Raw genomic sequence first — 24,517 nt, forward strand, 5'->3', positions numbered from 1 at the left:
TATAAGCTTTAGGTCTCGTCTGTAGTCCAATAAAATGCAGAGCGACCTGGAATATTTTTTGAACAATGACATCTGATGGGGATTGACTATTTCTGATCCATTCGTCTTTATATTGATTCTCTAAATCAGTTATTAATGGAGATAACAAACATTTAGAATCTGACAGTAAAACCATTAGTCATACGAGGCAAAACGACTGTATAAAAAGCAACAGTCCGATTTAAAAAAGTGAGCTGTAACATGTTGATAAGCGAGCTGCAGAGGTGCTGACACGACAACCATGTAACAGACTTAGTCTAGTCTGTACCAGCGTTTGATAATGTTCTTGTTCTGAATTTAGTTTCATTGTGCACTGAAACTGGGAAATCACTGTTTCAAAACAACTTGCATGATATTATTCTTTTTTCACTGCAAAAAAATTGTTTGCCAAGTTTTCTATGAAGTCTGATTTGTGGAGCTATAGTTACGTTGCATAAAAAACATCCAGTGTAACTCTAGTGACTGAAATCTTTACCTGTACAGTAGTAGTACCATAGGAGTTAAGGTCCAACATTGTCCTCCACAGAGGTAAAACCGTATTAAGGCCGACAGGCATCCAGAGGGTTATTTCAAGTAGAATAAACCACTTTGGGGATTTTAGATCACTAATCTAATCAAGGACAAACTCGCCCATACAGAGCTACAGAAGAGTCATTTATTACTCCTTCAGAAGAAATACAAAGATAACAGAGGCTGTGATCACATAAGTCCTCTGAAAATGTAGAAATAATGAATTCTGCTCACACCAGGAAAACGGGGACTTTCGAGATATAAGGGGAAACATCAGTAAATGTGCCGAGACACATCTGACAAATTTTCATTCCTAGATTTACACATTAAGGCTCGATTTGCTACACCAGGGCTGTTCAGAAACAACAACAGACAACAAAGCAGAGAAACAAGTTCAACACTTCAAAGTCTGAGCTCAACTTGGTTTTATTCCTATTCTGTAAAATCTGCATCAGTTTGATCGCACTCACATCAGTTCCTTAAATATTGACCAAAGAGACAGCAAACTTTGTTGAGCCTAACTTAGAATAAGACAGGAAGTGGAAAAAACTGCTAGCATCCCATAGACCAGAGTTCATAAATACATCAATTTACTATAATACAATCACAAATTGTCATTTCTGCATGTGACACAATAACGCAGATACAGTATTAAATTTTATATAAGTGAGTTGTAGAGGTGCTTTTTTTAAAAGACTCATTGTTTCTACGAGAGGTTACCTGCACATGAGCTCCAATAAGACCACAGATTGCAGTATCTTTTCCACTTTACAAGATTTAGCCTGGTGTGTTTTTTTAAGTTTTGGACAGCGCAGCCAGCACTTTCCCCTATTTCCTGTCTTTATGCTAGGCTAGGCTTACCATCTCCTGGCTCTAGTTTCATATTTAACAAACAGATAAGAGTGTCATTCTTCAGCATGAAGGCAAAAAGTCTATTCCCTAAAATGACAAACTTTCCAGCATTGTTCTGTTATGATGGCCTATTTGAAAACTTGCACGCCTTTCTTATATATTCAAACTTGTTGAAAGTTGTTGACTTACATCTTAATTGTGGAAACACTTGACCTTATTAAACAACAGTTTATTAATGTACAGTATTTGTCAACAATCACAAGAGGGAGGAGTTGTAGTTGTTGATGAACACATTCATAAATACTTACATCTGCTTACAACTCCACCACAGTGTGTTATCAATTATGTATGCTGTGCTGGCTATAAATGTTAAGTAGGGTTTTCAGCCTCTAGGTTTTTGTTCCAACTCTAAAATAAGTTTTGATTTATTGAGCATGTATCACTTGCTGACCCTGTTTCCTGGGACTCTACCGCTGCTGTTTCTTCTCAATCTCTCTGGTAAATTCAGAAGAAGTCTGATCAAGTTTGCAGAGGATGACAGAAAAGAGGCAAAGCATAATCTCATGAATACTCCTATGTCCTTCTAAAGAGACAGTTTTCACTAATAAGCAGTCCACATTTGATATAAGACACATTCAAGTACTTCCATTTAGTTTGAGGAACCCATATTTAATGCACAGAACAATGAGAGCCACAGTTACACTGGGCTCCAGGAGTGGTGCCTCTTGTTTGAGATGTGTGAGTGTCTGTGTGTGAGACCCAGATGTGATGGGTGTTTCTGTGTCCACAAAGTCCAGTCCCAAGGTGTGTTCTGGTTTGGCCTACACTTGGCTCAGGAAATGAGCGCGGCCATCCTCCTCCAGGCGGCGGGTGAGGATCTCGCAGCCGGTCTCCGTCACCAGCAGGGTGTGTTCGAACTGAGCAGAGCGCTTGCCGTCTCTGGTCACCGCTGTCCAGCCGTCTGGCCACGTCTCATCTTGCCAGCCACCTGAAATATCACACACACACACACACACACACACACACACACAGCCATCAATTAAAGAGAGCTGTGTAAACAAACACTCAAAGTCTGGCATTGACTCATTGGACACCCACGAGGTATACTGTGTTTAATGACCAGCTGCAAGACACATGGTTTATTCCTGAGACACAGTCAAAGACCTCATTCTTGCAGCTTGAATTGAATAATTATCAATTATTACAAATAAATATGATCACATTCCTGTGAAAACCACATATGTACTTATTAAGTTATTTATATTTTAAGTGATACAAAGAAAAAATTAAGTGAACCTCTCTGACCTGAGAAACATCTGTTTTATTACTGCTAGAACTGCATTTAAAATATACATCTATCATGTTCATCATCATTATCATATAATTATTATATATTATTCATTTTATGATTATAAATAATATTAGCCTTAATATTGCTCAAACTATTAAAACATAGGCAGTTCCACTCACCTTCACATATCATGGGCTCAATGGTAAACACATGGCCCGGCTTCATAACTCCAACTGCTTTGTTTTCTGGGAAACAAGTAAATACGGAAATCATGCTGTGCTGTGATTGAACATTCGGGAATTAAACAGCAACTTTCAGAGTTAAGGACGTGACTACCCACTGGCATAATGTGGCACATTGGGAGCAGTGTGGAACAGTCTGTGGATGCCGTGGCCGCAGTAGCTCCGCACCACAGAGAAGCTGCTGGCCTGAGCGTGCTTCTGGATGATGTTACCCAGCTCTCTGTAACGAATACCAGGCTTCACTGTGGAAAAGGAGGCAAAGACGAAGAGCATCAGGGTGACAGGCCTTTGACAATTTAACTGTGGTTAATGACCAAAACAATACTGGAATCTAAAAAAGTCAATAACCAGTATTTTAGAGTTTAATAAATACAATTTAAGCTCCCTATACAATTGTGTGTTCTCTCTGGTGTAAAAAATATGTAATGGCAACACTAATATTGGTCTGCTTTTTTTGGTAAGATTTTGGCTCATACGGCACATAATGACAAAGATATATCTTTAAAAAGTAAATATGTACAGCTATACTTCACTTATTTATTCCATGTCATCTGTGTGCACATTTTTTATTGCTTAAGCCTTAATGTAACATTTCTAGTCAAATACAAAAAGAATTGACATGGTTTAAATGTGCCATTGCAGTGAAAAGTAAAAGTGAAGTTACTGCAATCTCCAAAGATCGTGAGTGAATGAAAATAACAGTGAGGTTCCTACCAGAGTCGATGGATTGCATAAGGCATTCATATGTGGTCTGAACCAGCGTCTTTGCTCCTTCATCCACCTCTCCGACATAGAAGGTTTCATTCAGGTCACCATGGAAACCGTTGTGGTAGACGGTGATGTCCACTGTGTCAGAGAGAAACAATGAAAATGTCAGAGCCACTGTGTCGCATGACAGACTAGAGTCTATTATGTTCAACACAGAGAAAGGGCTGTTATGAGTAATCTATCTGATACAGTTAATAATGGAAGGTAAACATGGAAGTTGCAAGGCCAAACAAAATGACCAAGCTTTTAAAACTTCTGATGAACTTGGAACTCTCAGATCGGTCAACCAGTCTCGTTTAAGATGAAAAAAAGAGATTGGACGATCTTAAGAGAAAAGCTGGAAAAGGTTAATGGAACTATTTGTCTTGTCGGTCCATGCAGTGAGAGACGAGTTGCTCCATCAGTTGCACTGAGGGGAGTGGCGGACTGAAGACATCTTCATAGCAGAAAAATTCATAAAGAGGCTAAAAATTGTCAAACTCCTGCTGGCACCATTTCAGCATGCTGCTAAAACCATTTGTCATCTTCCTGAAGCCCCCCCACCCTCCTCCACCCCTCAATTCTCTTCAATTAAACATTTCCCAACATCGAAACTTAGCTTAACTCTTCATTGGACTTCGTTGTATGAAGATGACAACAGTGAGACTATTTGGGTGGTTGACAATCCTAAGCCGTTTTCAGACATGAACTCCCGAGAATGTCCTCACAATGTGGTTAAGACTTTGTCCAGACTTCGCCTTTCATATATGAAGAACGCAGCAGGAAATTCTCTAGTCAGACACGTTCACAACAACTAAATCTGCAGAGCGTCAATTCAGAGGTGGAACAACCTGCAGGGAGCATTATATAACTTACAGGGGGCATAAAATTACTTACAAACACTAGCCTTTTCCACCAAAAGCTCTAGAATATATTGTGCCCCCTTTCAACTAAAGTGATGGTTCAGAATAGATTCAACCTGCAAAGCTTTTCAAGAACCAGATTACTTTACGATGAGCCACATCATTACGTCCCCACATACGTCGACGTCTCGACGCCTGAGTTGTATAAATGAACCCACAAACTTGCATTTATTAGGTTAATTTTATATATATATACCCCCCACTCTACTCCACCACTAAATTATCTTCAATTACACATTTCCCTGCTCGCCCCCTTCTCTCTGGTGCTGACACACACACACACACACACGCACACGCACGCGCGCGCACACAGCTGACGTGTCTGACCTGCTACAGTTTAGACGTTGATTTGAAATGACGCCACAATATTAACACCGATCACCACATAATGATCAATACTTTTTTTTAATAAGTGAAATCTTTCTTCATAGATCCCTGTATGGGTTCTATGTTAGCAGCAAACCCAAAGCAGTAAGACAAACACCCTAATTAAGCAGAGGGCTGGGCCATATGGCCGAAAACAAATATAATATTGCTATATTTTTAGGCTATGAAATCTCCTCTAAATCACTGATTGTACCTCTTCAGATGATATCTGCGGACATTTAGGCTTAAAACATGGAGTAAATGACCCTACTGTTCTTAAAGAAAGTCACTGACCGGCTGCTTCGCGTGAACCAGCTCTGATCTCACTATGTAGTTGATTTGATTATTCAGTCGTTAATTCATAAGGTGATCCGGAGTTTAGTGCATGTCTGAAAGCTGTGTTATTAAACTTAAACAATGATCATACCGTTGAGGATATCCCCGTCTTGTAGCTGTCTTCTGTCGGGGATGCCGTGACAGATGACTTCATTGACAGACGTGCAACAGGATTTGGGAAAGTTGTAGTAGTTGAGAGGGGATGGGTAGCAGTTCTTCGCTATACAGGCCTGAACAGATAAGTCATGTCGGTTATAGGAAGAAGAAAAGCATCATGTTACAAAACCAAGAATGGACAACACATTATAAAGATCAGTGGCAGTGTGGTCTCTGTATCTGCACATAGTAATTTAACAGGAATGTTCAGTGTGTTTTATATACGACATGACAGTGCGTCAGTATTGGTGTCAGCATAGAGTATACGTTTTACTGAAGTTTAAATTGCTGTTCCACAGCAGCGGGTCTGTATATATACATTCTTGCATTATTCATCAGCAGAGTCAGTTCTACAATTGCTAGTCATGCTAACAGATCTGTGAGGCTGCAGTGGTTTGAGCTAAATACATCAGACAATGATCACAAAGACAATGCTAACACGCTAATATACAGCAGATTATGTTTATATGACTGTAATCCTACTTTAGTATGTTAGCATGATAGTACTTGCCTCATAAGACACAAAGTACAGCTGACGGGCATGCCATTAGTTTGTTATCCTATTAGCTAGCCCTGGCTTGTAATACCACTTTGTACCTCATGAGGCGACAGTGAGTCAATGTACTCTCATCCCTAAACGAAATAAAACTGCCTTACAAATGTAGCATCTCCTACCTACTCTGACAGGGAGTCTTTTATTTTATCTAATTTTTTTTTTATTTTTTTTATTTTATCTAATCCTGATATTATTACTAATATCAGTAGGATTGGGTAGGGAGACATGCCGCAGTTCCGTCTTCGTGTCTCGAGAACGTTACAGCCCTACATTGTACACAACCTTAATGATCTATGCTTTTTTACGAGTTTCATTTCATAACTACGTCTTGAACTGTGTGTGCATGCGTACCAGATGCACAGCATGGTCAATTTCTTCTGTTGTGACACCTGGTTTCACCATCACGGCTGCGATGTCCAGGACCTCTCTTGCCAGCTGCAAACATGTGTAAAAAAACAATGCATGATCAATGGAAAATTATGAACATAAACTATGGCACCAGTGACGACATGTCAATTACTTACCTTGCACACAACTCTCATGCCTTCAATGTCCTCAGGACAAAGGACCTTGATCTGTGATGTCCCCTTAAGGGTCTGCTCAGACTCAGACATACCTGTTGGATGGCAACAAGGAGAAACAACAGGCATGGTCAGCTCACTTAGATAGGACCTGGAAAAGCAGCAGTCATCTGTCTATCAAATTTCAGAGCCAGCCTCCACTTGACCATAACAGCTGGATTTACAGTGTCCTGATCAGTTCTTAAATGAAAAAAAAAGGAATCAGCCAAATTCGTATTCTGGTTAGAAGGTATAAGGTATCATTATCATTATTCGTACTTTAATTGTTTTTGTTTGCGAAATAACTAGTGTTTCGGCTGTTTAATTGCAGCCTGGTTCATGCAAACCTACGCACAACTATATGCGTACCTACAGCGTAGCTTCTTAGCAGAAATATGGATCTACCTTTACTGTCAGTGCTGGGTTTTGTTGATTTCTCTCAGGCATAACATTTACTCCAAGAACGGGAGGGTGAATAGTTATGAATTCCAATTTTTACATCCATCTTAAATCAGGACTTAAAACATAACATAACATCAGGAATGGATGGTGCTGACAATTCATCAAAATACCTCCACCATATTTCAATTTACAAGTCAACTGGTTACATTGAAGTCTTCTGAGCAGCGCTTATGGTCAGACTGGAATATTGTAATGCAACTACATGGGCCATCTTAGACGGGGCTATCTAGTTAGCATGCTATCTTCGGTAGAAGCTAATCAAAAACATTAGTGCTACTTTCCACCTCTGGAGATAGCTGTAATTGCTAATGCTGGCTATGTAGCAATAGCAACAGATTGCAAATAACTACACTGCATTAATTTCATGTTTCTCTGTAGCATGTGTGCTAGCATAGCTTTGCACACTGGCATTGTTCTCGGCCATGTCAGTCAGTTTTTATAATTTTATCTATTAAAATAATTGCATAAATTATGAATATACAATGCATAGTCTTTATACTATGTACTTAAATTCCCAAATCTCCAAAAACAAAAGGGTTGTGCAGAGCTGCGGTGCTATGGACAACTAGCTGCTCCTACAGAGAACACACAACAGTATCAGCTCCTGAACAGAGGGAGACTCTAATGACACGCACACTGTGGACTCAGAGGAGCAGAGCAGGTCCTTTTCTGTGGTACAGAAGACAGAAGCACAGCAGCCAGTGCTTTCAGCCCCACAATAAATTAGACTACCAGCAATTCAGCTGCAGAAAAAACGGCATCACAACATATTCCATTCTTTCTTTTCTAGACAGTAAACATTTTAATGGAGTATTTAAATGTGTGTTGGGGAAAGCACTGGAGTCATCAACAATTCACTGATCTATAATTTATTAACTCAACAAGATGACTGCTGGATGAACGTGAACAGTTGCCTAGCAACACAGACTTTAGACAGGTTTGTGTACAATTCAAATACAGCCTCCTGTTGACCCCAAGAGCCTATAGCGTGAGTGCAACATTCATTTAGTATTACTTACGCTCTGATACAGCTGCTCAAAGAAGGCACAGGATAAGAGACAAACCACAGTGTGCACATTACTGTGTCTACTGGGTTTATGCTTATAGGTTCAATAGTGGAAACAATGTCAAAATGCATATTCAAAATGTAAGAATATAAAATTAAACCGCGCTGAAAGATCTGTGTGAAACATTAGCCTGTAACGACTGTGCCTCAGTCCCTGAATAGGCATCACAAGGGAATGAAAGGAGATGGTAGCCATGACTACCTGAGTATGGATCTATGCAGTCAGGTGACAAGGATGGGGTGGTTGCCATGGTTGCACAATGAATGACTTTCCCAGAGAAATGGACGTAAATAAGGATGGTTACAATTATGACTGTCTGATAACACAAAAGACGCAAAATGGGGAGAAAGTGTGACAGCAGACCTGTTGGGAGCTTTGCAGCTGTAAACAGATTTCAGCCTCTAAAATCACAATGATTCAAATACTAATCTGCATATTTTAGAAGAAACTATTAAAAAAGGATCAATACGGCATTAGACTGAAAAATACTACTGATGAGTGTCATTTGAAAACGTAGTAATTAGTAAGTAATTTCCCTGTTAATTGCAACAAAGTTATAAAAAGTTTTGTTCTTTATTCACTTCTCTGTCTTGAGCATTGCCCACAGGGCTGCAGGTTACCCAAACCATTCTGCTGCTATGGAGTTTTCCAAACCACACTCATGCATTCATGCAAAAATGATGGTCAAATGATGTACAATGCATGCATGGACGAGCACATTGTGTGTGGATTATTGTAGCACACTACAACAGGACCTCACTATTTTGGAGCTCCGTATGTGCACTTGTGTCATCACTTTTGTCTGATGTATGATGTTGTGATCCAATACTTCAGAGATCTCAAAGTATTAGTTATGACCTTTTGGTAATAGCTATTAGGGTTGGGTATTGTTTGGATTTATCTAGAACCGAGCTTATTCATCACTGTTAAATTCGGTAACGGTGTGAGAGGCCATAGTATGCCCCCAGTCCGGACTATAGCTAGGGTTAAAGGGCCCTAGGCTAGATTATACCCCGGGTATATTATGGCCTAGGCCAAATTATAATCCAGGATAAAAATTGGCCTAGGCCAATTCATACCCCTCAGACCAGATTATACCACATGCTGTCCGACCCACTATTCAGTGTGTAGCTCACACTCATTGAAATAGTCGTTGTGATTTGGTCAGAAAATCCGCCTGCTTGAGTTTGATAACATTTGAAATGTTAAGGATTTATCAATTAAAGTAGACAGAATCTTGTTCTTTGATCAAGATTCTGCTTCGGATGCCTTCTTCATGAGTTGAGTGATAAAGAAAATCAAAACGGAAAATGCATGATGTAGTATTTGTGTGTAGCAGTATATTCTGTTAAGATAGCCATGTCACAATTACTCAACCCCTATATAATATTGTTTTTAAAGCTGTCTGACAGTTTTTTTTGTCCTTAAGTTGAGTTGAAACATTATTAAGCCTTTGGGAACTCTATACTGATCCTTCATTTGCTTCAGCTGTGATGCATATATAAACCCCACCCATGAAGGTATTCAAGGTGAGTTGCAATCATGGGAAAGACAAAGGAGCTTACACAAAAGCTGAGAGAAGAGATTATTTCGTCACACCTGAAAGGCCTTGGGTAGAAGAAGAATTCCCCAAAAAATTATATTCCAAGAGACACAATTGGGAACATTATAAGGAAGTTTACAACTGATGGAGCAGCTTCAAACGTGCCTGGCCGTGGAAGAAAGCCCAGCATTTCATCAAGGACCCTCAGCAATTTAGTCAGAACAACTCAGATAAATCCCTGTGTGACTGCAAGACACCTACAAGATGACCTGATGAAGGCTGGTACAAGTGCTGCAGTGGCAACTATAAGACGTGCACTGAATAATAAAGGACTTAATGGCCGGCTCCAAGACGCACTCAGCTCTTGACCACAAGCAACATCAAAAGTCGACTAGAATATGCCAGGAGGAATTTGGATAAGCCTACAGAGGTTTGGGTGACAGTTCTATGGACTGATGAAACCAAACTGGAAATGTTTGGACGTATGGACCAGCGGTATGTCTGGCGTGTGAAAGGACAGGCTTATGACCAGAAGAATACCATCCCCATAGTCCGGCATGGGATTGGTCAAAGATGATGTTTGGCTGTTTTTCTGCGGCAGGAACTAGCAATCTTTATTGTGTACATGGCATCATGGATTCACAGAAATACCAGGCTATTTTAAAGAGGAATGTGATTCCTTCTGTTGACAAATTGAACCTTGGTGATCATTGGACTTTCCAGCAAGACAATGATCCAAAGGAAAATCTCCAAGTCCACCAAAGCTTGGTTGAGAAAAAGATCCTGGAACGTCCTGGAGTTGCATTCACAGTCACCAGATTCAAATTTGATTGAAAATCTTTGGTGGGATTTAAAGAAGGCAGTTGCAGCATGGAAGCCATCAAACATCACTGATCTAGAGGCTTTTGCACTTGAAAAATGGGCAAAGATTCCAATCGAGAGGTGTAAGAAGCTTGTCCGCACTTACCGAAAACATTTTTTAGAAGTTATAAAAGCTAGAGGATGCGCCACAAAGTACTGAAGCTGGGGTGTTAAATAATACTGCACATGCACATGTGTTGAAAGAGTTACATTTTTCATTTGAACTTCAAAGTTAAGTCAACTTCTGTTGTCAAAATAACTAAAATACGCATCAATAAATATCTTTTGTTGTTTGATGAGGTTTTTTTGTCATTTATTGTCATTATCTGTCATCCACATCACTATAATGTCTATTGAGGTGAGGGGGTTGAATATTTCTGATTGCAACTGACAAAATATCAGCTTTTCTTATATGCATTATACTTGGCAACAGTAGATGTTAGCATTTATTAGCTGTTAAAAAAAAACAGAAGGTTCTGGAATCCATTTCAGCCCTAAAATAGACGAATCCTGTCTGAACCTTTCACACCCTCAGACTTGTGTCAGCACAACTAGAAAAGTTTGCACTTGTTTCCTAATGGGGTGAATTCAGGGTCACTGTGTCTTCACAGATACAGACTATTTCAACAGTGCATCATTTAGTCTGTCATTTAAATGATCACACACATCCATAGGGATTACATTTATTAACGAGACTCATAACACTACAAGGGACACAACAAGGAAAAATGGTGTTCTGGAATATGGCAGATCATGTTTGAAGTGCTGCCTTCTTCATCAGACAAGAAATCCAACAATTCATACTAGGGATGGGCATAATTAATCGACGATTGATTATTGATCATTAAGAATTTCGTCGGTGACATTGTTTTTTCATACCGTTGCTGTAGGGCTGCTCGATTAATCGAAATTTAATCGTGATTATGGGGTCAAACGATCTCCAAACTACTATAATCGAGTTGAAATGATTATTTGGCATATTTTTCAAAAGAGGCGTGTATGCACAATTCAGCGGCCCAGCTGACTGGCTCTCACTCTCAAGCAGCAGTAAAGTGACGGAGGCGAGTTGTGTGTGTGGTGACCAGTGTTAATTTCGTTGACGAAAACTATAACGAAATATATTCATTAACAAACTTTTTTCCATGACGAAGACGAGACCAAGACGTAACGAAAACGGATCTTTGAAAATAAAAACTATGACTAAATCTATTTTAACTTTCGTTGACGAGACGAGATGAAAATGTTGGTGTTGACTAAGTCACAATAATTATTAAAACAACATCGTATCAGGCCGTCATGAAGTATCAGGAGTGGGCGAGTGAGTCTGTGTGTGTGTGTGTGTGTGTGTGTGTGTGTGTGTGTGTGTGTGTGTGTGTGCCTGCTCGCTCCTAGATAGCGCACCGGTCCGTAGCTCCGCCCCCAGGTTCTGAAAGCAGAGCTCGTTCTCGTTGAGCAGCCGCTCAGTGACTGACTGCTTCTTAACTATGAAAACAGTGAAAACACAGAGTTTCTCTGGTCTCAGCTGATCAGAGATCAGCGCCTCAGCTTCTTGATCAGAGCAGAAGCTGCAGTTGGTTTGTACCGAGCTGCAGTTTCTGTGTTCGCGTCCAGTCTGACCTGCTCTCACTTTTTGTTTTCACATTTAAAACTAAATATATATTTTTAAGCTATTAGGCTGCAGCTATATGTTTTTACAGAAAAGGAGTTTAATGTGGCTATTAAATATGACTAAAACTAGACTAAAATGTCATTCGTTTTCGTTGACTAAAACTAGACTACAACTAAGAAGGATAAAAATGACTAAATGTGACTAAAACTAATTTGCATTTTCGTCAAAAGACTAAGACTAAGACTAAATCAAAAATAGCTGCCAAAATTAACACTGGTGGTGACCGGCGGTGAAAAAAACAGTGCGAGTGGAAAAGCAGGGAGGGCAGCAGCAGACCATGTAGCGGCTGCACAGCGCACCGCTATTCTCAAGCGCGCTCCCGCCTGGCTGTTCACACCGGTCAGAGAGTGTTAGGGTTGTCATCATTAAGGGTTTGAATAACCGGGCACCAATATCCTGGTTTCACAGAGGAATAAGACACGCAGCCGTCCTCTGTGTTTACCGGAACCGGAAGTGATTAAACAAATAAAAGCATAGACTTCAGAATAAGGGCACATATTAATAATCAGTTGAATAATCGTGATTTGGATATTGTCCAAAATAATCTTGACTAGGATTTTTTCCATAATCGAGCAGCCCTACGTTGCTGCAACCCCATACCAGGCTTACCAAGGTGGACAATTAGCCAATACGGTCAACACAGGAAATACTGGGAGAAAGAAGGATAGTTACCTCTGGGATGATCAGCATAGTCAGGTCTCTGGATGTCACCAGGTACAAGCCTCATGGGAGTCTACACCAGGGGCCAATACGATAGAAATGTCACATTATGGAATTCACAAACACCAGTACTTTTATACAAAACATTTGAATGTAAGTGCACAGATGTATATAATAGAGCATGAGACCATTGAGTTAGCTGACATTCTCTCACCTAACACAGTGCAGAAATGTGTATAAAAGGAACAATTGACATTTAAAACATTTTTTTAATATTTTTTTCCTAAACCTTGTCCTCCTAGTTGCTCCAATTGTTACAGTGGTTAGTGGTAAATATTGATAACATATGACAAGAATGTTAAAATGGATTTATCACCACTGAAAAGAAAAAACTGCAGACAAAAAATAACCAACCAGAGGGTAGTGAGGGTGTAGTAGGCCTGTGTAGCGGTAGCCCGGCCATGGGTCTATGTTGATGTCCTTCTCCACACAATTATTGGGTTCAGTCTGGTTCTTGTCCTCCTCTGAAAAAATGTAACACATGGCCTATAAAGCATGTGGCACCACAATGTCAGTTCTGCCCAGAAATATCATCTACTCAGGACTTTTGTTACAGGTTCTAAATAAAATACCATGTATGAGTACAGATGCTTCTAAAATGCAAAGAATGTATGTGACTTGTTAAATGTGAGCTAGTATCCCTTTATAAGGACTTTTCTGGTTATCATATTCGGGATATGGTGTTTACATTAGACATTGAAAAACCAGGTTAACTTGCCCTATTTCATGATAAAATACTCATAACTGTGTGCTGTTTGCGCAGCTGCCTTAGATGTTTAACATCACCATAGTAACAACAGCACTGGCTATCAGCAGTTGGACTCAAGTACGGTGGCTAAGGCCTCCACTTTGACTTATCCTTTTGCATGCTTTGTGTCACAGTTAAATCCTTCATGAGACCAGAGGAAACAAACGTCCAAGCAGTTCCGATACTGATGAGTGCCTATTGTGTTGTACAAACAGGGCAGTTGTACTTGGAGACGTTTACATGCATCAGTATCCCAGTTACTTATGGAGCACCCAAGCTAGTAAAATCGTATTTCTCAAGACCCGGACAGTATCCAGGATACTGATATTGGAATATGATGTTTACATGCTTAAACCCAAAAATGGGTTACTTCAAAACCGTGATCATAACTGGGGTATAAGTGAACATGTGAAGGCAGTCAGTGACCCCGTGATACCTACTTGCTTTCTTGTGCAGGAACTTGTGAGACACCCAGCTCCCTTTGAAACATTCCTGGAAGAGAAAACACAAACAAAAACATCTAAATGAGGATGGACAGACAAACTATCATTGATACAGAGCGAACTGGGCTGAATGATGCTATATTAAAACTAGTAACTAACATGTAATAATCCCAAGCATGGTCACTGAACTTGTGCTGGTGATCAACCTATTTAAGAAAAGGTTACGGTTTTACTTGGATAGACACAGACACTCTGCCATGCTCTTTATTTCAATGGTGTGTGTATGTGTGTGTGTGTGCGATAAGTGAACAATTAAGAGAGAGCGAGGGGGGGGGGGGGGGGTACAGAGATCAGAGTCAGGTTGCACAGCCAAAACTGCACTGACAGCAAGACCTCCCGGGTCAAATACCACGACACCAAGGGAGCCTGTACGCTGTCCCCCGGCCTAACTATTTATAAAACTTTGAAATCAAGGAACACGACATACAATCTATTCAAAATGGAGACAAATAAATGCAGTGGGTGATGGTGCGCTCGCTGTAGCTGCCCTAAAGTTTCGTAACAATCGTCTTATTTCAATGAAGGGATCTCCTTTCTTCAATATCTTTAAGACTAACTGAAGACCATCATGGGCACAGGTTTTTCTGTGTCTTTAAGTTGTTTTTAAATCACATCATAGCAGTTCAATGGTATTATATTGTTTGTTATTGAACCCTATCTTTAGATTGTACAGTTGTAAAATGCCACAAGGCAGAATTTACTAACTTCATCGATGTTATACCAACTCTCTGAGGTCCCTCTAGACGTGTTTCAAGTCCCTTCCATATGTTAGTGAGAGACTAGTGCTGAGATGTGCCCAAACTAAAAGTTTTCATACAGTTCAATCAACGTCTGCTCAGCCGATCTTCTGTATGCGAATTGGAGAACATCTTCCATTCCCAGTCATTACCGAGGCCAGTTTGAGGTCTGGTCCATAATGAGTTCATATCTACACTGTCTGATCTGTGAGTTGAGTTCTGCCCCCCTGAGGAGAACCAGGATGAGGATCACACATCGTGGCACCAGGTCATCTGTCACGCCACATTAACTCTGCAACACTTTACACTCAAGTATCACGACTTGTGTTGTGTTACATTACACTGGTACCCGGTTCCTACTCGGCATTAATTATTTCACACTCCACTCTGCACAGTTTAGATTCTACCTGGAGTCACTTTCTGCGAACCTGCGAACCGTAAGCTAGCTAAACGGTTCGCAGGTTTCCCTCGGCCTGCTGTTGCAGGGATATAATATCGGCTACCGGCTGCAACGTTACATCCTCAGCGATCGGTGTGGCGGTAACTCAGGCAGGAGGCATTCGTTCAAGTTCAGCGAATGCGTTATGAGCGCTTTACCGGGCACGTACACATGTCTACCTAGCATGACACTTAGCGTTAGCAGCCTCGTGAGGAGACAGGGGGGCCTGAGCGCAGCCACAAGCGGCATTGCAGCGGGGCGAGCCGGGGAGGCAGCCGTACCTGAGAACAGAAATAGGAGCCTTGAATACCGAGCTTGATACATGTGGGACACTGGAGCTTGGCGTCCTGGCTGCAGCCCTCGGTCTCACACTCCCTCCTGGTCTCGGTGCTCGCCATGCCTTCGTCTGCGGGAGAGGGTGGAGCCGGCGGCGAGCAGCGCAGCCAGCGGCGTCGCGCTGCGCATGTCCGAGGCGGCGGCGTCACGTGGCGCGGCTCCCGTCCAATCCGCGAAGACTTTCCCACTCAGAGAATTATAAGATGGCGACCGCCGAACCGGTGAGCACTCTCTCCAGAGAACTAAACACTCTTTTCGGGGGGGCTTCTTGCTTTAATTACGGGCCGAGAACATTTCAATAGTTCAGGAACAACTGTTAGAATCTGCCCTCACGCGGAAAGTGGCTGTCGCTGTTAGCACTCGCGTTGTTTTGGCCCGGTTTAAAGTTTGTGTTCCGTGCCACGATCCAGGAGCAGCACTCGTGTGTCTCCCAACTTTAAGGCTGACGTTACCAACGTGCCGTTAACTTTGGCCAGACAGACCTCCATTACAGAACAACTCACTTCAGTACTCGATTGAGTAATCTGGTCAAATGCGTGAAGGAAGTGTGTTGATTCCAAATCATTTATAACTGTTATAGATTAATGATGAATTCGGCCTGTTGAATTACATGAAAAATGTAAAATAGTTGTGTTTTTGAAGTTACATTTTCGACCTTCAAAATTAGTTGACGCTGCTCTCTGCTGATTTCATTGACTATTTTAGTGTCTAAACGTACATAGTGGAGCAGCGTGGGGTGAATGTCCACACGATTTGTCACCTCATTGATCAGGATTGCTGTTAAAAAATGTATACCGAATGTTGAGTTTAGCTGAAATGTTCTAATGTGGTTATAGTGGGTGTGTAACCCTGTATAATGAATAGAAATGTCGTGGTGTTCACGAGTTAATGGTCGCTCGCCAAACACCAGGTTCACATCGCAGTGAAATGTCTGCCAGATGTTCACATCAGGGTTCAGAAGTGAGCGCTCACAGATTCTTATTTTTCTTGTTACATAGGTAAGATTCTTCAGCAGATTTATGAGATCACAATCAGCACTGTGGGTAAATGTTGTCTTTAGTTATGGTACCACCACCATCTAATCAAATGACACTTACTTAGAGCACGTTGTAGTTTTCCTTTTTTGAAGAAATTGTACTTTCTTGATTCTTGTTGTTCTGGGATTGTACCCTCATGGTGGAATTCACTTATTGTAAATCGCTTTGGATAAAAGCGTCAGCTAAATGCAATTCGATATAATGTAAAAGGGTCCACTTATGAAATGGACAGTTATTGGTGGTAGCTGGTACAGGGTCCTTTCTCCAGTAAGATCACCACCAGAGATTTTGTGCCTCACTTCTGCCTCACTGCCTTGTAGGAAACCAGCGCAAGTCCGACGCTGCCTGAGGAAGATGGAGCTGAGGAGTCGGGACTGGAGATTGTGAGCCCAGAGGCCTACATCAAACACCCCCTCCAGAACAGGTAAGATGATTTGAAACAGCCATCAACATCCATACTACTACCTTTTACGTTACTTCAAAAAAACAGCATTCTCTAACTTAAACGAAAGCATCTCATTCTGTTTTATTTACCTTTATCTTTGCTTATTGTTAATTGACATCTGTTTTGTCACCTTATCCAAGAACTTTGTGGCACTGTTGATATAAAGCAACAGTGAGCATGCCTGAAGTAAGCTGTGACATCATCGTTTCCCAAACACTGTTTTACATTTGCACACAGATACAGACAAAATGTAGTCTTTGAAAATCTGCACTTTGGAAGGCATTTGTAAAAAATCTTCAAACGCAGTTTGCATGTGGACGGGCCCAACACAGGAAAAAGTTGGGTTTGCAAAATATCTGCATCAGTGTGGACGTTGCATTATTCACTACATGGCTTTGACGATTTTCAGTAATACAGACATATGCTTTTGTTTAAACGGTTAATTAGTTATTTATATATTGACTATAGTTATCAATTTTTGTAAATCACAGAAGACCAATTACTTGAATGGTATCAACATTAAAAATTGTCTGTCAATCAGCTGATTAACTTGTGATTGCAGCTTTAAAATCAGGCTTAAATCTTTTGTTTTCTTGTGGCATATACTCGGTTTAAATAAAAAAAAGTGGTTGAAAGTAAACAACGAGAATAATACGTTATTTGGTTAAAGTTTGCGTTTGAATGTGAATCAGAGAATTACACACATGGCATGTGTTACCACGTGGTATTCAGATGCAATCTGGTGCATTACCAGCTTCATAGACTACAATTAGTGACTTCTTCTGCGTCACACAATTGTTTGAGCTCTACGTGTGGTTCAGAAACTGAATGACCCCTCCTCCTCGCCACTGAATGGGTTCTCCGATACAGAATTGAAAGTAAGACTGACCATTTACTGAAAACAGTGAATTCCTTGTTCATTGCACATAGATGAGAAATTACTGAGCTGTTTCTCAATTCATGTATATATACCATGTGGGTGGTTATGTGGTTCATGTGCTAAAGTAGATCTGTCATATTCCAAACAAATACTGTCTGCTGGGTTTCGGGTCTTTTATCCCCCCCCCCCAGCAAGACTGTGATTGACTGTTATGCTCTTGTGAACGGTTAAAAGGCTTTCAGTGTTTTCCTCCGAATCCATACTCAGCTCCTCTTGGTGCTTAAATACAAACAAGCAATGTATTAATATTTTATAAATGTTTAAAATCCATAAAGTTAATTATGCCCAAAAGGTACAAATAAAAAAAACTGATTGAACAGAGAGTCAGAAACCCCCTGACTGTTGTTTCAAGATGAATGGCTCAATAAGTATTGATTATTAAAATGATGAAAAATTACATTATAATTGTCATGACTATTATTTTTATGTACTGGCTTAAAAACACCAGTGCCCAAAGCACATAGACTGTACATAAAGATGGATATCATGACAGCTCCTCGAAGTTGAGGCCAAAACGTCTCAATCGCTCCCCTGGTGGCAGTGGAGGTGATAAATCCTGCCTCCTCCATGTCAGTTCATGAGACATGGACAAAACTGAAGAGTCAAAGTCATCAAATGCATTTTTGCCAACGATGGTTTTCCGATATTTTAGGTTATTGTTATCAATCTGAATGATCGAGGTAAAAATTTCCAGTGAGCTTGTTTTAATTTGTTATTTGACATTATTAAAACAGGGTGAAACGTCATGTTTAACAGCTGAGACAGACTCATGACTGGTGTGAATGTATCGGTGAGGCCTTGAGAAGCAGCTGCATCGCCTGATCACTACCATACAGACTGTGGCTTCAAACGTGCTAAATGTTAAAAGGCGTGAGGAATTGTAGACGCGTAGTCCATCTTTATTTACAGTCATGACAGAGCACAACATAGGCAAGCCTTCTGTCTGGCTTTCATTCATTTTATCAATCCCTGTGTTTTGATACAGGGTTCATAGGGTGCTGGAGGTTATCCCATCATGCATTTTAAACCTGCCAGTCAAAAAGACTGAGGAATATATAAACCGCCTCCTATTATGACCTATAGTCAAACAATGAATTATTGTACTGGACAATTTAACAAGGAATACACAGATGTGACATATGGCGAAGCCTCCACTTATATTTATGTATTTATGTATGTATGCAAATACAGTTGAACCTGTGGCCCCCGACCGACTATAGGCATTAATGGTTTTATTGTAGCGTCAACAGCCACACAATTATTTATTCTTCTTGAACCTAGAGAGGTTAAGGCAGTTGCTGAGCTGTGAGAGGATTTAGCGTTGAACACATATGACACTGTGTCACAATTAATTTGACAACGCGAGTGACCGTGGGACATACTTACCAGTTGGGCGGTGTTGTCAGCAGCCTCCAGGTGCATCCACACGTTGCTCCACAGCTCAATGGCTTTTGGTTAGTGCTGTTTACCTCATGTTTAATTAGGGGCTTGAGACATATATTCAAATTTCCACCTTGTCTGTATTTCGCCCAACAGCTGGTCTCTGTGGTTCTTCAAGAATGACAAGAGCAAGACGTGGCAGGCCAACCTGCGACTCATCTCCAAATTTGACACGGTTGAAGATTTCTGGGCGTAAGGAGCTACACATTTCCCTGAGTCTTCTTTTAGTTTTTCTGCACCACTATGGAGGGAGCAGTAAAATGTTCTGAGCAGATACTGCATTTTTGAATAACCATTACATGCGTTAGCGATGAATTAGCTTGTTTCGTTAATGCTGTGCTCTCGTCACTTCTAGTCTCTACAATCACATCCAGGTGTCAAGCAACCTCATGTCAGGCTGCGACTACTCACTTTTTAAGGTAAGTTTGTGTTCATTTATAAAAAAATTGTATTTGTGTAAATGTGCAGAGAAAATCTTAAAATCCTTCTTCCTCAGTATTAAAGCGTAAAAGTGACCACCCCTGTTTAGAACAGCTCTGGTTTCCGAAGTAAATTTCCCTTTTGTTTTCTCCATTGAAGTTTCAGAAAATCTTAATTTAAAGAGTTTTAAGGCCGACCAGCTGAATTGTGACCATCAAATATTTGATTCGATGCAGACACATTTTTGTGCAAAAAAGGATTCGAAAATAAAGGTAAAAGGTGGAAGATTTTGTACTTTATTATTGAATTTAGTGTCCTGAGATAATGTCTGTTAGGATTTGTCGTTATACAAATTCAATTGAATTATTTTAAGAGTAAGGAACTATGCATCACATTGTCGATAGTGTAGTATTCTCTTTGACATTTCAAATAAGACAGGTTTTTCTTCCAATTTAGTTGATATACAGTATTGTGGCTTCTACAGGAACATAAAACATTGTTTCACAGTCTCATTGGATGTGCGCAGTCTGCCATGTATGGTTAAATATTATTTCTAATAATCAAAATACCTTTTAGTAAATGAATGGGATTTTTACTACTCAAACCAGGCTATTGAGCTCTATTCTCCCTGGTGCGGAGAAAAGGGCTTCTTGTAAGATACACCAGTGTCTGCACTTGCTGTATTGTGTGTTCATCAAAATGAACTACAGTGTTTTCTGTCCGAGATACCATTTTAATAACTATAAAACCATTTCTTCTAAAGTGGTGCTGGTTCACATTTAAATGGACATGAAATATCTTGCTTTTACTTTGTGCATTTATTTTTGTAGACATTAGATAGGCAGCTATAAACTGTCATGCTACAGCTAGGTTTCTGAACTGAAACATATTCAAATTATTTCTATCGCTGGCATACCAATAATGCCTAATTGCAAGATTTCTTTATGACAGCATGTTCAAATTATGATTGTTGACACAAAGAATTCCAGTCAAATGGCAGCATCATTACAGGAGGGTAGGCAAACAAAGACTGAAGTGGGCAGGTTTTGCTTTTTTTTTTTTTTTGGTCTGACTTAATCTGTCTCAGAACTCATCCGATTAAAAGAGCTCATTTAGCCACAGTGCTGATAGAAAATAAGAAGCGTGGGTGGAAGTTTCTTGTAGGTGGAAAAGCAGGAGCAGCCACTAATTATACTGCATTTGAGGTAGGTGATAATAATAATAAATGGAAAAGGCAGTCATCAAATATTGCTGCGCTCTTTGATCAGCAAGCTTTTTATGTAAATCCCTGGCAGTATCACCTGTGGCAAAGATTAATTAGTGAACCGGTTTTCATTGCGGGGGAGCTGGTTTATCAGCACCTGTAAAATTAAAGTTGAACAAATTTCACATATGAAATCATAGTGTGTAACTTTTTACAAAGTTACACAATCTTTTTCCTTTATCTAAATTCATGAGCGTGGTCTTTTGGTTTGAGAGCAGTATTGATATCACGTTCAGATATTGTAATACAAAACCCTGTGCCCCTGTGGGGGGGGTGTGTATTGCCTATCTGGTTACTTCTGCTGTTGGCACTATTCCTGTAGAATACAAAGAAAACAAAGAAACAAGGCGAGGTCGATTCAGTTTTTTATCATTGACAGTGTAATATAATATAGAAACACTTATTTAAGATCCTTCAATTTGCCCCTAATTGTTGACCTGGGACTTTCCAAAAGTAAAGCTAGCACGGCCACAACAAGGGCGGGACAATATCATTTATTATCTCTACAGCTGCAGGAGTTAAAATTCAAGAGCAAAGGAAACGTATTTCACTCATATAGTGAAGCAGCAAGAGGGTGAGAAGAAGAAATCTTTCCAAGCAACAAAATATCGGAGTACGAGCGCACAGTTTGAGCACAAGCAGGGCCAATCAAAGCACACGCAGAGTCTGAGTGCGAGCCTAGTGTTTCGAGTTAAACCAGTACAAAATCTGAAACTTTAAGATCAAAGACAAGAAAAAAAAATTGAGGAGGTTAAGGCCATTTTCCACTGTCATAGTTTGAAGGTTGCAAAAGATATTTTTCCTGCAACCAATGTGGGAATCCTGTCCCTACCTCACTCTTTAAGGCTGTGTTGAAGTTGTGGTGCAGTGGTGTGGGATGTGCATTGACAGTTTGAACCCTCGCTGCAGGATGGCATTGAACCCATGTGGGAAGACGAGAGGAACAAGCGCGGCGGCCGCTGGCTGATGACACTCAACAAGCAGATGAGGAGATCAGACCTGGACCGCTTCTGGCTGGAAACAGTAAGATTTGGGTGTTTCAGTCGTGCTTTGTCAAGTCTTCAGTGCTGTTACTCAAACAAGTGATAAATTAAATCCTTCCTTGTGGCTCCTCTGAGCCTTTTTTACCTGCTGTCAGATGTTATTCGTCGACCACTCTATCTTTACATCTGTAACAATGTTCATACAGGTTATTACCTCCTTTTATAACTTTCCATACTGATATGAGCTGAGCTGATGATGAGTCACAGAGCGGTCAGATGAGTGCAATTGAAATTTGACTTGCTCGCTGCTAAATCTCCAGTCCACACAGTGTAGTGAGCTCTCCTGAGCTCGCCAGCCCTTACTGTACTGTCAATACTGAGACTCTTGAGGGCTGAAAGGGATCACCTACATTTTTCTAATGACGTTCACACTAAATGTTTGACTATATGTTGAGCTTGAAGCAAGACCTATAAAGATTGCAGACAGTTTTAAATAAGCTCCTATTAGGCTCTCGTATTGAGTCGTGGAGGGACGCTTAGTCCTGATCTCGGAGCTGCCACAACTTGGACGTTTCCCTCACAGATCTGATCATAAAAGGTGTTATGGGACATTTTTTTGAATATACTTTGCAGATAATACGAAGATTGATGCTAGGCGGTGTGCTGCCACCAGTTGCCAGAAGCTACGTTGCAGAAAATATCCCAGACATGGGTGCTGCCATCTTTCACTTTAGAAATCATCTGAAGCCTGAGTCTGGGCATTATTGAGTGTCGAGTGGAGAAGTGGTATCAGGGTTCTGCTGATTCACATGCTCTGCCAATCACAATTCTGTCTTAAATCATGTTGTCGCAGCCTGTGTTTATAGGATCAAATACATACTTGAAACCACACCTACCAGAAAAATGGATATAAAGCTGTCGAATTATAATCTTAAATGAGAAAAACCCTCTTTGAGAAGAATGCTGACATTTTGGAGCTTATAAAAAAATTAATAGGAGATATTCGGAATATCTGACATGACAATATTTTAATTGTAAAAAGTCACGGACATGTTAACAGACTGTAGGCAGAAGGGCTGCGAATACACCTACACACTAATGCAAACCATTCATCTCATCCCTTGAAGGATACGGTGTTTCGAGTATAGTATTTAAATGTTATAGCTCAAACTGAGATAGTTTTCATTAACGAAAAATGTATGTCATTGGGAAATACTCTTTCTCCCTCACTGATCTTAGAAAGGTCAAACATGAACTGTAAAAAATCCCATCTCACTCTGAAAAAGGATTTGTGTAGACCTGAATGAAAGAGTGCAGGAGTCCCCCAGTGACAAATCCAACAATGTCTGTGGCCTTCCTCTTTTGTGAGAATGTGGTGGATTTGCAGTTATATTTAAAGTCACGATGTGACTCATCAGGTTATCTCAATAGCCCTTTTCTTCCCTCTGTCCCTTCGTCAGCTGCTGTGTTTAGTCGGAGAGGCCTTTGACGACTACAGCGATCATGTCTGCGGAGCCGTGGTCAACATCCGCACAAAAGGAGACAAAATAGCTGTGTGGACCGCAGACTATGACAACCGGGAAGCTGTAACACACATAGGGTGAGACGGCTGTTTGGTGTCAGTTGAAAGTATTTCACCCACAGGTGGTGATGATCTCTAAATTCTCATATTCTGCCATTTTCCATAACAGGAGAGTGTACAAGGAGCGCCTGGGGCTGCCCACGAAGATGACCATTGGCTACCAGTCCCACGCAGACACAGCCACCAAGAGCGGCTCAACCACCAAGAACAAATTTGTTGTTTGAGAAATGCCCTATGTGCCTCTCACATTTTCTTGTCTTATTTGTTATTGGTGCATATGTTTACTTTGCTGCAAAGACTGTGCGGAATGCAATCATGAGGAAAGGAAACTCAATCCATGTCTACAAGCCAAATGTTTCCATCAACTGCCCAGAACGTGAATCACAGGAAAAACACCCACGGAGAGAAACATGACAAACATGAATCTTCCAAAACACTAACCATGAGAGGTATTAATAGTCGATGGTAACTAGAGTACTGCAAACTCTACTAAAGTTTTTTTTTTTTATGGCAGGGAACCCTGAAAATGCAAAAAAAAATATTCTACAGCATTGTTGTGTGCTGTAATCCTTAATGACATTAAACCCTTTTAATTTATTCTATTAATTTGCCTGCATATTATTAGATTTTTAGACCTTTGTTTTCTGCTTTTTTGCCTTGAACTGTTGAACATAATCAACCTTTTAAAGTATATCATGACTCATTGGAGTGTTAATATAATTAAAACATTGGTTTTGCAGTTA

At 40.4% G+C, this 24,517-nt stretch overlaps 2 protein-coding genes across 2 annotated transcripts; one reads left to right on the forward strand and one right to left on the reverse strand.

Annotated features, from left to right (window-relative positions):
• Positions 1–674: 674 nt before the first annotated feature.
• On the reverse strand, positions 675–15,742 carry metap1 (methionyl aminopeptidase 1). Its single transcript, XM_062396609.1, has 11 exons — positions 15,609–15,742; positions 14,089–14,140; positions 13,255–13,364; positions 12,853–12,913; positions 6,543–6,634; positions 6,370–6,453; positions 5,398–5,536; positions 3,649–3,780; positions 3,033–3,176; positions 2,872–2,937; positions 675–2,389 (listed from the first exon to the last, which is right to left on the reverse strand). Exons 1-11 carry the CDS (start codon positions 15,723–15,725, stop codon positions 2,223–2,225), a joined length of 1,164 nt encoding a protein of 387 aa, XP_062252593.1. The 5' UTR covers positions 15,726–15,742; the 3' UTR covers positions 675–2,222.
• eif4eb (eukaryotic translation initiation factor 4eb) lies at positions 15,709–24,517 on the forward strand. Its single transcript, XM_062396611.1, is given in 8 exon segments — positions 15,709–15,852; positions 15,855–15,884; positions 17,021–17,124; positions 19,622–19,717; positions 19,881–19,944; positions 22,119–22,232; positions 23,653–23,792; positions 23,884–24,517. Coding segments are annotated over 8 exon segments (792 nt in total). The 5' UTR covers positions 15,709–15,723; the 3' UTR covers positions 23,999–24,517.

Source organism: Platichthys flesus, chromosome 10 (genome assembly GCF_949316205.1).
Source record: "Platichthys flesus chromosome 10, fPlaFle2.1, whole genome shotgun sequence".
NCBI lineage: Eukaryota > Metazoa > Chordata > Actinopteri > Pleuronectiformes > Pleuronectidae > Platichthys > Platichthys flesus.